The sequence below is a fragment of the Ornithorhynchus anatinus genome, chromosome 11 (genome assembly GCF_004115215.2).
Source record: "Ornithorhynchus anatinus isolate Pmale09 chromosome 11, mOrnAna1.pri.v4, whole genome shotgun sequence".
NCBI classification, from domain to species: domain Eukaryota; kingdom Metazoa; phylum Chordata; class Mammalia; order Monotremata; family Ornithorhynchidae; genus Ornithorhynchus; species Ornithorhynchus anatinus.
The window spans coordinates 63,264,978-63,277,311 of record NC_041738.1 but is presented as its reverse complement, the minus strand read 5'-3'; the positions used below and the strand labels follow the sequence as shown (position 1 = coordinate 63,277,311).

The window sequence follows — 12,334 nt, the reverse complement described above, 5'->3', positions numbered from 1 at the left end:
TGATTATCTTGTGCTTAGTATGCTTGGCACATAGTGTGTACTTAACAAATGCCATTATTATTATTATTGTTATTCTGATGCTGCCACCAGAACCCAGAGCCCCTAAGCAGGAGTCCCCCACTACAGCAACCATCACATGGCAATCAAGGAGTTGTGTTACCCCCAACACAGAAGCAATACCATTCCATCCTACATACAGTAGGATACATGGTCACCTTAACCAGGTGACAGGGATCAGGCTGATCCCTCCTTGTCTAATTCCCCTTCTGACTGCGGTATATCCTCTCCTCAATCCTGGATTCTTACCCTGCTTGGATTTCTGGACCCAGTCACCCTATCTTCTGCACCCCTGCATCCCTTGCTTCCTGCTTACCATACAACATCTCCCTGATCAATGGACCGATGGACTGATGGATTGATGTATGGACTAATTGACTATTCGAACTGTCAATTGATGAGTGGACTGAATGGTCCAGCACCTACCCTGGCATCTCCTTCTCCTCCTCGTCCTCTCCTCCCTCCTTCCATTCCCTTCCATTGGCTGGACAAGTTGCTAGCCCCCTCTCGACTGTAAGCTCATTGTGGGAGGAAGTGTGTTTGTTATATTGTTCTGTTGTACACTCCCGAGTGCTTAGCACAGTGCCCTGCACAGTTAGAGCTCAATAAATACCACTGATTGACTGCTTAGCATGAGCACTGGGCAGAAGGGTGGCTGCTGTTGGTGACAAGAACTGGACAGCAGTTAAGGGAGGATCTCAGGCGAGGTAGCAGCTGCCCAGCACAGCCTCTCAATGACGTGGCTTGCTTCACCTCTCCCATCTCCTGCCAGTTTCTCCAGGGCCGATTCATCTCATGGTTTGGGGTTTCTGAACACCACACCTCCCACCCCCATCCTATATGGGGCCACCTTCAGCAAGAAACCAGGCCTAGTAAAGGAATCCTGGGCTGAGAGTCAGCTGACCAACCCTCAGGGAAGGGAGTAGGGAGGAAGCAAGAAGGGAGAGAGGGAAGAAGGGAGGGAGGGAGGTGCATCTCAAGGCATCTCAAAAAGCAGCATGGCTTAATGGAAAGAGCACGGACTTGGGACTCAGAGGCTGTGGGTTCTAATCCCAGTTCCACTGTGTGACTTTGGGCAAATCACTTAACTTCTCTGGGCCTCAGTTCCCTCATGTGTAAAATGGGGATGAAGACTGTGAGCCCCATGTGGGACAACTTGATTACCTTGTATCTACCCCAGCACTTAGAATAATGCTTGGCACATAGTAAGCATTTAACAAATACCACTATTATTATTAATATTAAGGCTGAGAAACCCTGGACCACCTTTCATTCATTCATTCAATCATTCATTCATTGAATCATATTTATTGAGCACTTACTGTGTGCAGAGCACTGTGCTAAGCGCGGGGGAGAGTACAATATAAAGAGACATATTCCCTGCCCAAAATGAGCTTCCAGTCAAGAGGGGGAGACAGATGTTAATATAAATAAATATGAATAAAGGGAGCAAGTCAGAGCTATGCAGAAGGGAGTGGAAAGAGGAGAAAAGAGGTCTTAGGGAAGGACAACTCCATATTACACTGGATTGGCATTCAGGGCCCACTGCTGGGGCTGGGGGTCAGGGGAGTTACTGAGGCATGTACCCACCTCCTGCCTGTAACCCATACCACCAAGTAAAGAAATAAGGACCCTGCTACCACCAAAACAGCTGTTGGGCTCCCAGCCTCACTTTCCCCTTAAAGATGGTCTGTGGGCTCCCAATCAGGCCCATGGGTTGGGCCTGTGAAGCTGAGGCAGGAAGTCCAGCAGGGGGTAGCTACCTCGTGCTGCCTCCTGAGAGGCCCAGGAATCCCCAGACAGAAAGCTGAGGCCATAGTAAGCCCCAGGAGGGCCCAGGGCAGTCAAGGTCCAAAGGATCCTGAATTCTCACACACCCCAAGAGTCCCCTCCACCCTTGGAGGGCACACCACACCACTTGACAGTACACCCCACTCCCCCATAGGGTACACACCTCCTCTAGCATATGCACCCTCTTGATTACAGACAAAACCCTAGAGTACATCCCAGTACACCCATACCCCTAGCATACAAACCCCCAGAGCGCGCACACACACACACACACACCATCTACAGTACACCCACTAGAGTACATTCACACCCCTAGAGTACACTCCCCCAGAGCACAAACACACCCCTAGAATACATGCCCTCAGAGTACACACACACACATCCCTAGAATATATGCGCGCGCGCACACACACACACACACCCTTAGAGCACACACCCCCATCCCTCCAAGTACACCCACCCCTGCAGAGTACACTCTCCCACTAGGGTATTCACACCCCCTTGAGTACATTACCTCTGCAGAGTACACGCCCCACCCATAAATTACATTCCCCTGGTAGCCTATGCCACAACCCCTGCTGTAGCACAACTTCTATAATACACACCTCACCTCTCGAGTACACTCCCTTGGTAGCATACCCCCCACCCTTAAAGTACACTAACCACCCCTGGAGTATACATCCACCTATAGAGTACATATTCCCCCAGACTACACACTTCACCCCTAAATTACACATCTTCCCCAGAATATATACCCCCTGGAGTACATATCACCCCAGAGTACAAGCCCTACCACTAGAGGATGCATTTCCCTAGAGCATATACACATTCATCCCCTAGAGTATACATTCCCTGCCTGAATACACATCCACCCCCTAGAGTGGCTCTCCATCTCTCTTCCAGGACACCAGCCCTCAGGGGAGTGGGGGTGGGGGCCCCTCCAGGGAGGTGGAGAGGGGGCCATCTCGCTATCCTCTCTTTAGAGCAAACACTGAATTCCAAACCAGTCCAGAGGAAGAGAAATCCATTTCAACTGAGGGGCCGGCTGATAAATTTCTCAGGAATGCAATCACCAGAACGGTCACCAGGCCACCTGGAAATGTGGAGTGGCCCCACGCAGCACCCAGAAAGGCAGAAGTGTCTTCAGACCTGAATCCCAAACACTGTCACCTTCCCAGACATGCTGGCACCACCACTGGAGTGGATGGAATTCTGGAGACCCCAGCCTCCCCACCCCTGCACACTTCGCAGCCCAACCCGAGGCAGACTGGGGGCCCCAGGGCTTCGCGCTCCCCAGTTTGAGCCTCATCTCCCAGAAATAAGCACTACTGGGGGGCCCTGTCCCAGGACCTGCCACCCCAGCCATCTGAGCAGACCCTCAGGGAGGGGTCACCAGCCCCCCGCTGCCTCTCTATCACCAATCTGCTTGGCCTGCGTCCAGAGGATCTGCCTGGAGCCTTTGTCCTGGTCTCGCCAGACTTAATAATAATAATAATAATAATGTTGGTATTTGTTAAGCACTTACTATGTGCAGAGCACTATTCTAAGCGCTGGGATAGACACAGGGGAATCAGGTTGTCCCACGTGGGGCTCACAGTCTTCATCCCCATTTTACATATGAGGGAACTGAGGCACAGAGAAGTTAAGTGACTTGCCCACAGTCACAGAGCTGACAGTGGCAGAGCTGGGATTCGAACTCATGACCACTGACTCCAAAGCCTGTGCTCTTTCCACGGAGCCACACTGATTCTCAGCGTGGCTTGTGGGGGGCGGGGGGGCCCATAAGGAGATGAAGAGGGCAGGGTCTGACACTCTGGCCCATGATATAGGAGTGGCAAAATCTGGACCAGGATCCCAGCCCTCCTGCCCAGGGCTCTCTCCACTAGGCCCCCCACAGCCAGCCTTGCCAGCCTCTTCTCCTCAGCTCACTCCAGTTTTTCTCAGTAGTCATGGGCAGATAGAAAGGGGTAGGGAGGGGCAAGGGCTGACAACAGATGGGTTTTAAACAGTCAGTTCAATTCCATTAGTCTCCCAGGAGCTTGGTGAGCAGTCAGCTCCCCTTCCTGGGCATAAACGTTCCCAGAGATCTCTCCTTCTGTTCAAGGGGGCGGCAGGTCTGGGCCAGGGCAGGAAGCTTCTGCTGATTTGGCCTCGCTGAATCGCCAGAGCCCATTGCCAGAGGAGGGTGTGTCCCTCTTGCCTCTTCTGGGTGGTGGCTATCAGCCAGAGCCCTTCACCCCATGGAGGGCTACAAAGTTATAGATGAAGAGGGAAAAATTGGGTGATCTTGGAGATCTGGCTCTACCCCCACCTCCTTGGCCCCAACATGGGCCAAGCCATGCCAGATGTCCAATGCTATTGGCCATTCCATACTAGGCATTCCTAGAGACCTAGCTCTATCTCCACCTCCCCAGTCACAACATAGGCTAGCCCATGCCAAGTGTTCAATGCCACTGGCTGTCCCACACCAGGCATCCCTGGAGACCCAGCTCTGCCCCCACCTCCCTGGCCCTTTCATAGGCCAGCTCATGCCAGGTGTTCCACATCAGGCATACCATACTATCCATCTTATGCCAAGCACTTCCCAGAGACCCAGCACTTCCCCTGCCTTCCCGGCCCCCAAATGTCCAGCCCATGTCACGTGTCCCTCGCCGGGGGTCCCACACTGGCCATCCCGTGCCAGGTGTCCCCAGGACCAGTTCTACACTGCCTCCCTTGGCCACTACATCCCCACAGTTTCTCCCTTGGCAGACACAAGTCCAGCGCAGCCCAGCACTCAACTCTGCTCCTTTACTGCTGGCCACTGCTTTCATTGGTCTTGTGACCCTCAGGTCCCTGAGCCCCTCATCAGGGCCCTCATGGCCTTCTGTCCTGAGGCAAGAGGGAAAGGGCTGTTCATGTCTCCTGTACTCTGCCTGGAGCCAGAGAAGAGAGCTGATCATGCATGATCTAGAGAGACCGGGACCTTACATGGCCCCAGCAGCCAATGTCAGAGTGGCCACAGGCTATAGCGTTTGATCCAGACCTGGTGTCGCTGACCGGGCTGGGGAGGGCGGGGAGTTGGGGGGAAGGGAGTAGGGGGGGCCAGGGTGGAACACTGAGCCACTCTTCAACAAAACCAAGTGGACCATCCTGCACGAGATCACCCTGCACTGGACCTGTTCCACTCTTGACCAGTCCCACCCTGGACCGCCCCACACTGGACGGCCCCACATTGGACCAGCCAACACTGAACTGTCTGGCACAATCTAATGAGAAGAGACTAATGAGATGCAGTGTAGCCTAGTGGGTAAAGCATGGGCCTGGGAGTCAGAAGGACCTAGGTTCTAATCCCAGCTCTGCCACTTGTCTGCTGTGACCTTGGACAAGTCACTTCACTTTTTTGTGCCTGTTACCTCATCTGTAAAATGGGGATTAAGACTGTGAGCCTTGTTAAGTGCTTACTATGACTTGTGGGATAGGCACTGTGTCCCACATGATTATCTTGTATCTACCCCTCAGAACGCAGTATAGTTTTTTTAAAAGCACAAGCCTGGGAGTCATGGGGAGCCTGGCTCTAATCCTGGCTCTGCCACTCATTTGCTATGTGACCTCATGCAAGTCACTTAATTTCTCTGGGCCTCAGTTTCCTCATTTGTAAAATAAGGATGAAATACCTGTTCTATGTGAGCCCCATCTGGAAGAGGGACTGCGTTTGATCTGCTTAAACTGTATCCAGAGTTTAGAGTGCTTGGCACAAAGTAACTGCTTTACAAATATCACTATCATTATTATTATTATTATTATCCCACACTGACCCAAGATGTTGTGGAGAGGGACAACTCCCCTGCCCAACACACTTACACATAAGACAGGGCCCTGTTTTGCCTCCCACTCCAGCCCTACAGCAGCCATAAGAACCTAGCTGGGAGAAACTGCTGTTGCCAAGATGTTGTTGCCAGGGTACTGTTGCTAGGGTGCTGTTGCCAGGGCAAGAGCCAGCTGCCCCCTGAACCTTCCATTTGCAAGGCGAGGCAGCTGGGATGCCGACCTGCAATTCCCCAGTTATCTCATCCCCCCCAGAGCCTGTGGTGGGCGGCAGGAGGGGAGAAGAGAGAAAGAGAGAGAGAATATGATCAAAGCTGGCTTGTCCAAGGGCGATCTGCTGGGGTTCTACAGGGGTTGATTCAGAGGATGTTTGTGGATGTGGGTATATGAGCTTGTGTTAATAGGTGTGTAGGTCTAGTGTATATGAGAGTTTTGGATGAATGTATATGTTTGCTAGTGTGGGGAGGAGTGTGGAAAGGCCAGGGGCTGGAGAAGAACCCAACTGCTTATCGGTGGAGTTCTGCTCCCCTCAATTCCTGCCCCAAGATGTTTAGCCAGGAAAGACCCAAGCTGACCATTCACTCACAGGAGTTTCCACATGACCTTGCTGTTCCTAGTAAAGAGAGCACGGCCTTGGGAGTCAGAGGACCTGGGTTCCAATCTGCTGAGTGACCTTGGGCAAAGCACTTCACTTTTCTTTGCTTCAGGTACCTCATCTGAAAAATGGGGATTAAAACTGTGAGCTCCATGTGGGATGGGGCTGTGTCCAACCTGACTAGTCTGTATCTACCCCAGCACTTAGTACAGTGTCTGGCACATAGTAAGCACTTAACAAATACCATTTTTTTTAAAAGAGCTGGAGGGATACTTAAACATTAGCACTGGGCTGTCCATGAACCCAGGCAGACAGGTGGGTGGGTTGATGGGGAGCTAGGCGCTGGGGGGGTGGGGGGAGGCGGGGGTTGCTGGCAGTGAGAGTGGTGCTGTGAAATCAGCAGGCCTGGAGCTGCAGCCCAGGTATCCCATCATCCCAGGGAAAGAATTCAAGCTCTGTCCCGGAGGTGCCACCATGCCCACCTTCCCTAATCAGGGCCTCTGTAAGCAAGGAGTCACAGGCACAAGAAAAACCCAGGCAGAACCCCAGTCTACAAACTTCCCTGATGAAAGGAGCAGGAGCAAGGGGAACAGGACAGGGAGGCAGCAGTGCTCAGGCTTTCCCTGCAGCTGGTGGGCAAGGCCTCTCCTCCCAGCCCTGAGGGAGGCTTACAACCATCAGCCTGAGGAGGGCATGGAGGGCATGGAGGAGCCCACCCTGCTCCCCTGACCTGGAGCAGAGGTGAGGGGGGCAGTGAGGAGATAGAGGTGGGGCACTGCAGTTATATTTTTTGTGCCACCAGCGGAGGTGTAGGCAGCTGCTGGGCAAGTTACTTGGCCTGTCTTTGAGACCCAAGATTGGGAACCATCCCGGGAGTGCAGTCAGGGAGGGGTAGGGATAAGGGCAAGGAGAAGCATTCCCCCTGGGGTGGAGGGCTGGGGGTCACTAGAGATATCTGGGTGCTGGAGAGAGCAGAGGCAAGCAGCCCACCCTACAGGGCTGCCCCTTTTGACCCACACTGGGCTTCCAGGGGGAGAAGGCAAAAAGTATCCACAGCTGGACCAACGCTCAAAAGGCGCACACAGCTGGCTCCTGGCCAACAACCATCCCTGAGAGAACGGCCCGAGGCTACATAGGCTACATTGGGGAAGCAGCGTGGCTCAGTGGAAAGAGCCTGGGCTTCGGAGTCAGAAGTCTTGGGTTCGACTCCCGGCTCTGCCACTTGCCAGCTGTGTGACTGTGGGAAAGTCACTTAACTTCTCTGTGCCTCAGTTACCTCATCTGTAAAATGGGGATTAACTGTGAGCCTCACGTGGGACAACCTGATGACCCTGTATCTACCCCAGAGCTTAGTGCTCTGCACATAGTAAGTGCTTAACAAATACCAACATTATTAACATTATTATTATTGTTATTATAGCCTGAGCCAAGCCACTGGCCCAGTAGGGTCCCTCGGCCAGGCCAGAGCCAAGGTGGCACTGGGGGCTGAGAAAGCCTGGACACTTACCTGCTGCCCATTGCTGTGATGTCTGACCCTCACCCCCACCACCCAGCCTGGGGTTCTTGAATGAGCACTTCTCTGCAGTCACAGACCCAAGGGCACAAACTGGCTAGACCCCTGGCCTGCTTCACCTCTTGGGTGAATTCCTGCAGGGGTGACCGGCCCCTGAAGGGCTTGCCCATCCCCCTTCCCTCTTCTCCTGGAGGGGTAACTCACCCCATCTCCTTCCTCAGGAACAACACTCTGACTGGCTCTGACCAAGTCCTAAGAGGGACACCGGCAACAGTCAAATAGGAACGTTTCCGCTGACTCTGTTGTGTTATACTCTCAAGTGCTTAGTACTGGGCTCTGTATGTAATAAGCGCTTAATGAATACCATTGATTGATAGCCACAGCTTTGTCCTTGTAAACTCACTCCCCCTCCTTGCCATTAGACCCCACATAGTGGTCCAATAAATCAGCCCCTACATCCCTTCCCCAAAATTAGACCAGTCAGTCAGTCAGTCAGTCAATTGTATTAAGAGCTTACTGTATGCAGAGCACTATACTAAGCGCTTGGGAGAGTACAACAGTATAACAGATACATTCCCTACCCACATTGAGCTTACAGCCTAGAGGGGGAGATAAACATTAATATAAATAAGTTACAGATATGTACATCTGTCCTCCCCCAACACTCAGGTTCCTCTCCCTATCCCCCAACCCCACCCCCGCTGCAACTCCGCCCCTCTCCCTATCCTCCTCACACAGGCTCTTCTTCCCATCCCCAGAGTTCAGGATCCTCTCCCCATACCCCCCGCCCTCCCCCCACCAGCCCCAGGCTCTCCTCCCCATCCCCCCTACTCAAGCTCCTCTCCCAGTGCTCTCTACACAGGCTCCCTCCTTACTTCTTTCCCCATTCTCACCACACAGGCTCCTCTCCCTCCAACCTGCACATCAGGCTCCTTTCCCCATCCCACCTACTCAGGCTACTCTCCCGGTCCCTCCCCAGCCAACTGAGGCTCCTCTCCCCCTTCAGGCTCCTCTCCCTCTTCCACCTCCATTCCGCCCCCACTTGGGCTCCTCTCCCAGTGCTCTCTACATAGACTCCTCTTCCCATCTTCCCCACTCGGGCTCCTCTCCTCGTGCTCCCCCCCAAAGGCTCCTTTCCACATCCCTCGCACCCCACACTCAGGCTCTTCCTTGCCCCCCCATGGCCCAGGCTCCTCTCTCCTTGCTCCCTACACAGGCACTTCTCCCCATCCCCATCACAGGCCCCTCTCCCCAACCCCATATACACTCTTCCCCTTGCCCTCCCCCAACACACTTATCTCGCCAACCCCAAACAGATTCTTGTCACCACCCCCCATAAACTCTCTCTAGACTCGCTCCAGCTGCTGAACAGATCCGAGCCCGAATCACAGTCATCCCAGCTCCCGGGGTAGCCAAACACAACTAAAACAGAGAGCTACAAGGACAGACAGAGGCAAAAAGGCAGAGACATTGAAACAGAGAGAAAGATGGTGATAAACAGAGAGACAGAGAAGTAAAGAGGAACCCAAAAACCGGGGGGGGGGGGGGGGGGCAGAGGTAGAGACAGAGACAATGAGTCAGAAAGAGAAACAGAGACAGAGGCAGACAGTAACAGATTAAGAGATGGAGACACAGAAAGACAGGCAGAAAGTAAGCTCGTTGTGGGCAGGAAATGTGTCTGTTTATTGTTATATTGCACTCTCCCAAAGGCTTAGTGCAGTGCTCTGCCCACAATAAGCACTCAATAAATACGATTGACTGTCAGAGAAAGTCAGAGACAATGGCAGAGAGAGACAAAGAAGCAGGTAGAGGCAGAAAGTGAAGAAGAGAGAAAAAACAGATGGGTAGAGACAGATAGTGACAGGGAGGCAGAGAGTAACAAAGGACAGAGACACGGAGAGGGTCCACAGGAAATAAGCAAAGACAACAGAGAGGCAGAGGGAACGAGAGGGAGAAAGACAAAGGCAGAAAGACAGCAGAAATAGAGGAATTGAGAGAGACAGAGAGGCAAAGAGACAGAGGGAATGAGAGGACAGACATAGGCAGAGAGATAGCAGAGGCAGACATAGGCAGAAAGATTGGGATAGAGAGAGAGAGGGACAGATGGAGGCTGAGAGACATAGGCAGGGAGACATCAGAGAGACAAAGCGGACAAGAGAGACACATAAGCAGAGACAGCCGGCAGAGAGACAGAAGGAACGAGAGAGAGAGACACAGCCAGAGAGAAAGAGAGAAGGTAGACATAGACGGAGAGATAACAGAGACAGAGGGAAGGAAAGCAGACACAGATGGAGCGACAGAAAGGAAGAGGGAGAGACAGGTATATGCAGAAAGGCAGAGGGAAAGAGAGAGACGGGCCTGGGAGAGAGACAGCGGGGACAAGAGAGGCTGACCCAGGCAGAGGGACAGCAAAGAGACAGAGAAAGACAGACCCAAGCAGGGAGACGGCAGTGAGATAAAGGGGAGGTACAGACCCAAGCAGGTAGACAGTGGGGACGAGGGAGAGGCAAACAGACCCAGCCAGGGAGACAGAGGGTCGAAGGAGAGAGAGACCCAAGCATGGAGACAGAGGGTCGAGGGAGAGACGGGCCCGGCCAGGGAGACAGTGGGGACGAGGGAGAGACAGACCCGATCCCAGGGAGACTGGGGACGAGGGATAGACAGGTACAGGTGGGGAGACAATAGGGACGAAGGAGAGACAGGCCCGGCCAGGGAGACAGTAGGGACGAAGGAGAGACAGACCCGATCAGGGAGACAGTGGAGACGAGGGATAGACAGGCACAGGCAGGGAGACAATAGGGACGAAGGAGAGACAGGCCCGGCCAGGGAGACAGTGGGGACGAGGGAGAGACAGGCGCAGGCAGGGAGACAGCGGGGACGAGGGAGAGACAGACCCGGCCAGGGAGACAGCGGGGACGAGGAGAGACAGACCCAGGCAAAGAGACAGTGGGGACGAGGGAGAGACAGGCGCAGGCAGGGAGACAGCGGGGACGAGGGAGAGACAGACCCGGCCAGGGAGACAGCGGGGACGAGGAGAGACAGACCCAGGCAAAGAGACAGTGGGGACGAGGGAGAGACAGGCGCAGGCAGGGAGACAGCGGGGACGAGGGAGAGACAGACCCGGCCAGGGAGACAGCGGGGACGAGGAGAGACAGACCCAGGCAAAGAGACAGTGGGGACGAGGGAGAGACAGGCGCAGGCAGGGAGACAGCGGGGACGAGGGAGAGACAGACCCGGCCAGGGAGAGAGTGGGGACGAGGGAGAGGGAGGCGCAGGCAGGGAGACAGCGGGGCCGAAGGGGAGAGGAGACAGACCCGTCCGGGGAGACAGTGGGGACGAGGAGAGACAGACCCAGACCGAGAGACAGTGAGGACGAGGGAGAGACAGACCCAGGCAGAGAGACAGACAGAGGGACGAGAGACAGACAGACACAGGCGGGCGGAGAAGCAGAAGGAACGATCTGATCGGGGACACCGACAGGAGGGAGGGAGGGAGGGAGGGAAGGGAGGGAGAGAGCGAGCCGGGCAGAGAGAGCCAGGCGAGAGAGAGCGAGCGGGGCGGAGGGCCGAGGGGCGCGGCGCGGCGACGCGGCGGCGGGGGCGCGCGTCGGGGGGCGGGGGCGCGCGGGGCGGTCCGGGCGCACTCACGGTTGTGAAGTCGCGGTGTCCGCACTCCTGGCCGCGGAACCTGCAGTAGAGCATCATGTCCCGCAGCTCGTGGCCCACGCGCTCCACGAACTCGCGCATGCTGAAGGCCTTGGGCTTGTAGCGCTGGAAGCGGGCCTTGCCCCGCAGGGCCTCGAGGGCGGCCGGGTCGGCCAGGTGCGGCTCCCGCACCTGCAGGTGCACGTCCAGCAGGGCCAGCAGCTCGCCCGCGTGGTACAGGTCGTTGGCGGACAGCCGCGAGAAGCGGACGCCGTTGAGGTTGCACACCGTCACGGCCGGGAAGACGAGGCTGCGGACGGCCACCTCGTCCACCTTGGTGACGTGCTGGTAGGAGAAGTAGAAGGAGACGCGCTCCGAGCTCTCCAGCAGCAGCAAGCCCAGCGAGCCCGCGAAGGCGACCGTCCACAGCAGGCGGCGCACGGTCAGCGGCCCGGACGCGCAGATGTGGCGGAGGCCGTGCAGCGTCGACGTGGTGGCGAACATCTGGGCGCTGGACGGACGCAGGCTGCCCCCGCTGCCCGCGCTGCCCTCGCTGCCGCTGTCCTGGGGATCCATCGGGACCCCTTCCCTTCCCCCGCCGCCCCCCGGGGGGGTGGCCCCCTGGGCTCCGGCGGGACAAGGGACTCGGTCCCCCGGACCGGCTCGGAGCCCGCTCGGCGAGGGCAGGACACGGATGGGGGGTGGGGTGGGGGGTGGGATGGGATGGGGTGGGATGGGATGGGATGGGAAGGGATGGGATGGGATGGGAAGGGAAGGGGGGGCTGCTGACGGGGGCTGGGGGGGGAGGGAGGGTCGAGGAGGCGGAGGGGGTGGGGGGACCGGGCGGGGGCGGGGGGAGAGAGAGAGAGCGAGGAGGGGGCGGGGAGCAGCCGGGAGAGGGGGCACCGGGGTGCGGGAGAGTGGGGG

The 12,334-nt window shown here is 55.9% G+C and overlaps 1 protein-coding gene across 3 annotated transcripts in view; it reads right to left on the bottom strand.

The window, feature by feature from the left end:
* Positions 1-12,058, bottom strand: part of ASIC2 (acid sensing ion channel subunit 2) — a 217,506-nt gene extending 205,448 nt beyond the window's left edge. Inside the window, exon 1 of one of the 3 annotated variants that reach the window (XM_029075933.2) lies at positions 11,411-12,058. In XM_029075933.2, the coding sequence (XP_028931766.1) occupies positions 11,411-11,983 (573 nt within the window). In that variant the 5' untranslated portion in view covers positions 11,984-12,058. The remainder of the gene's footprint in view (positions 1-11,410) is intronic. The other 2 variants (XM_029075932.2, XM_029075931.2) reach the window with 2 other exon arrangements.
* Between the last annotated feature and the right edge of the window lie 276 nt (positions 12,059-12,334).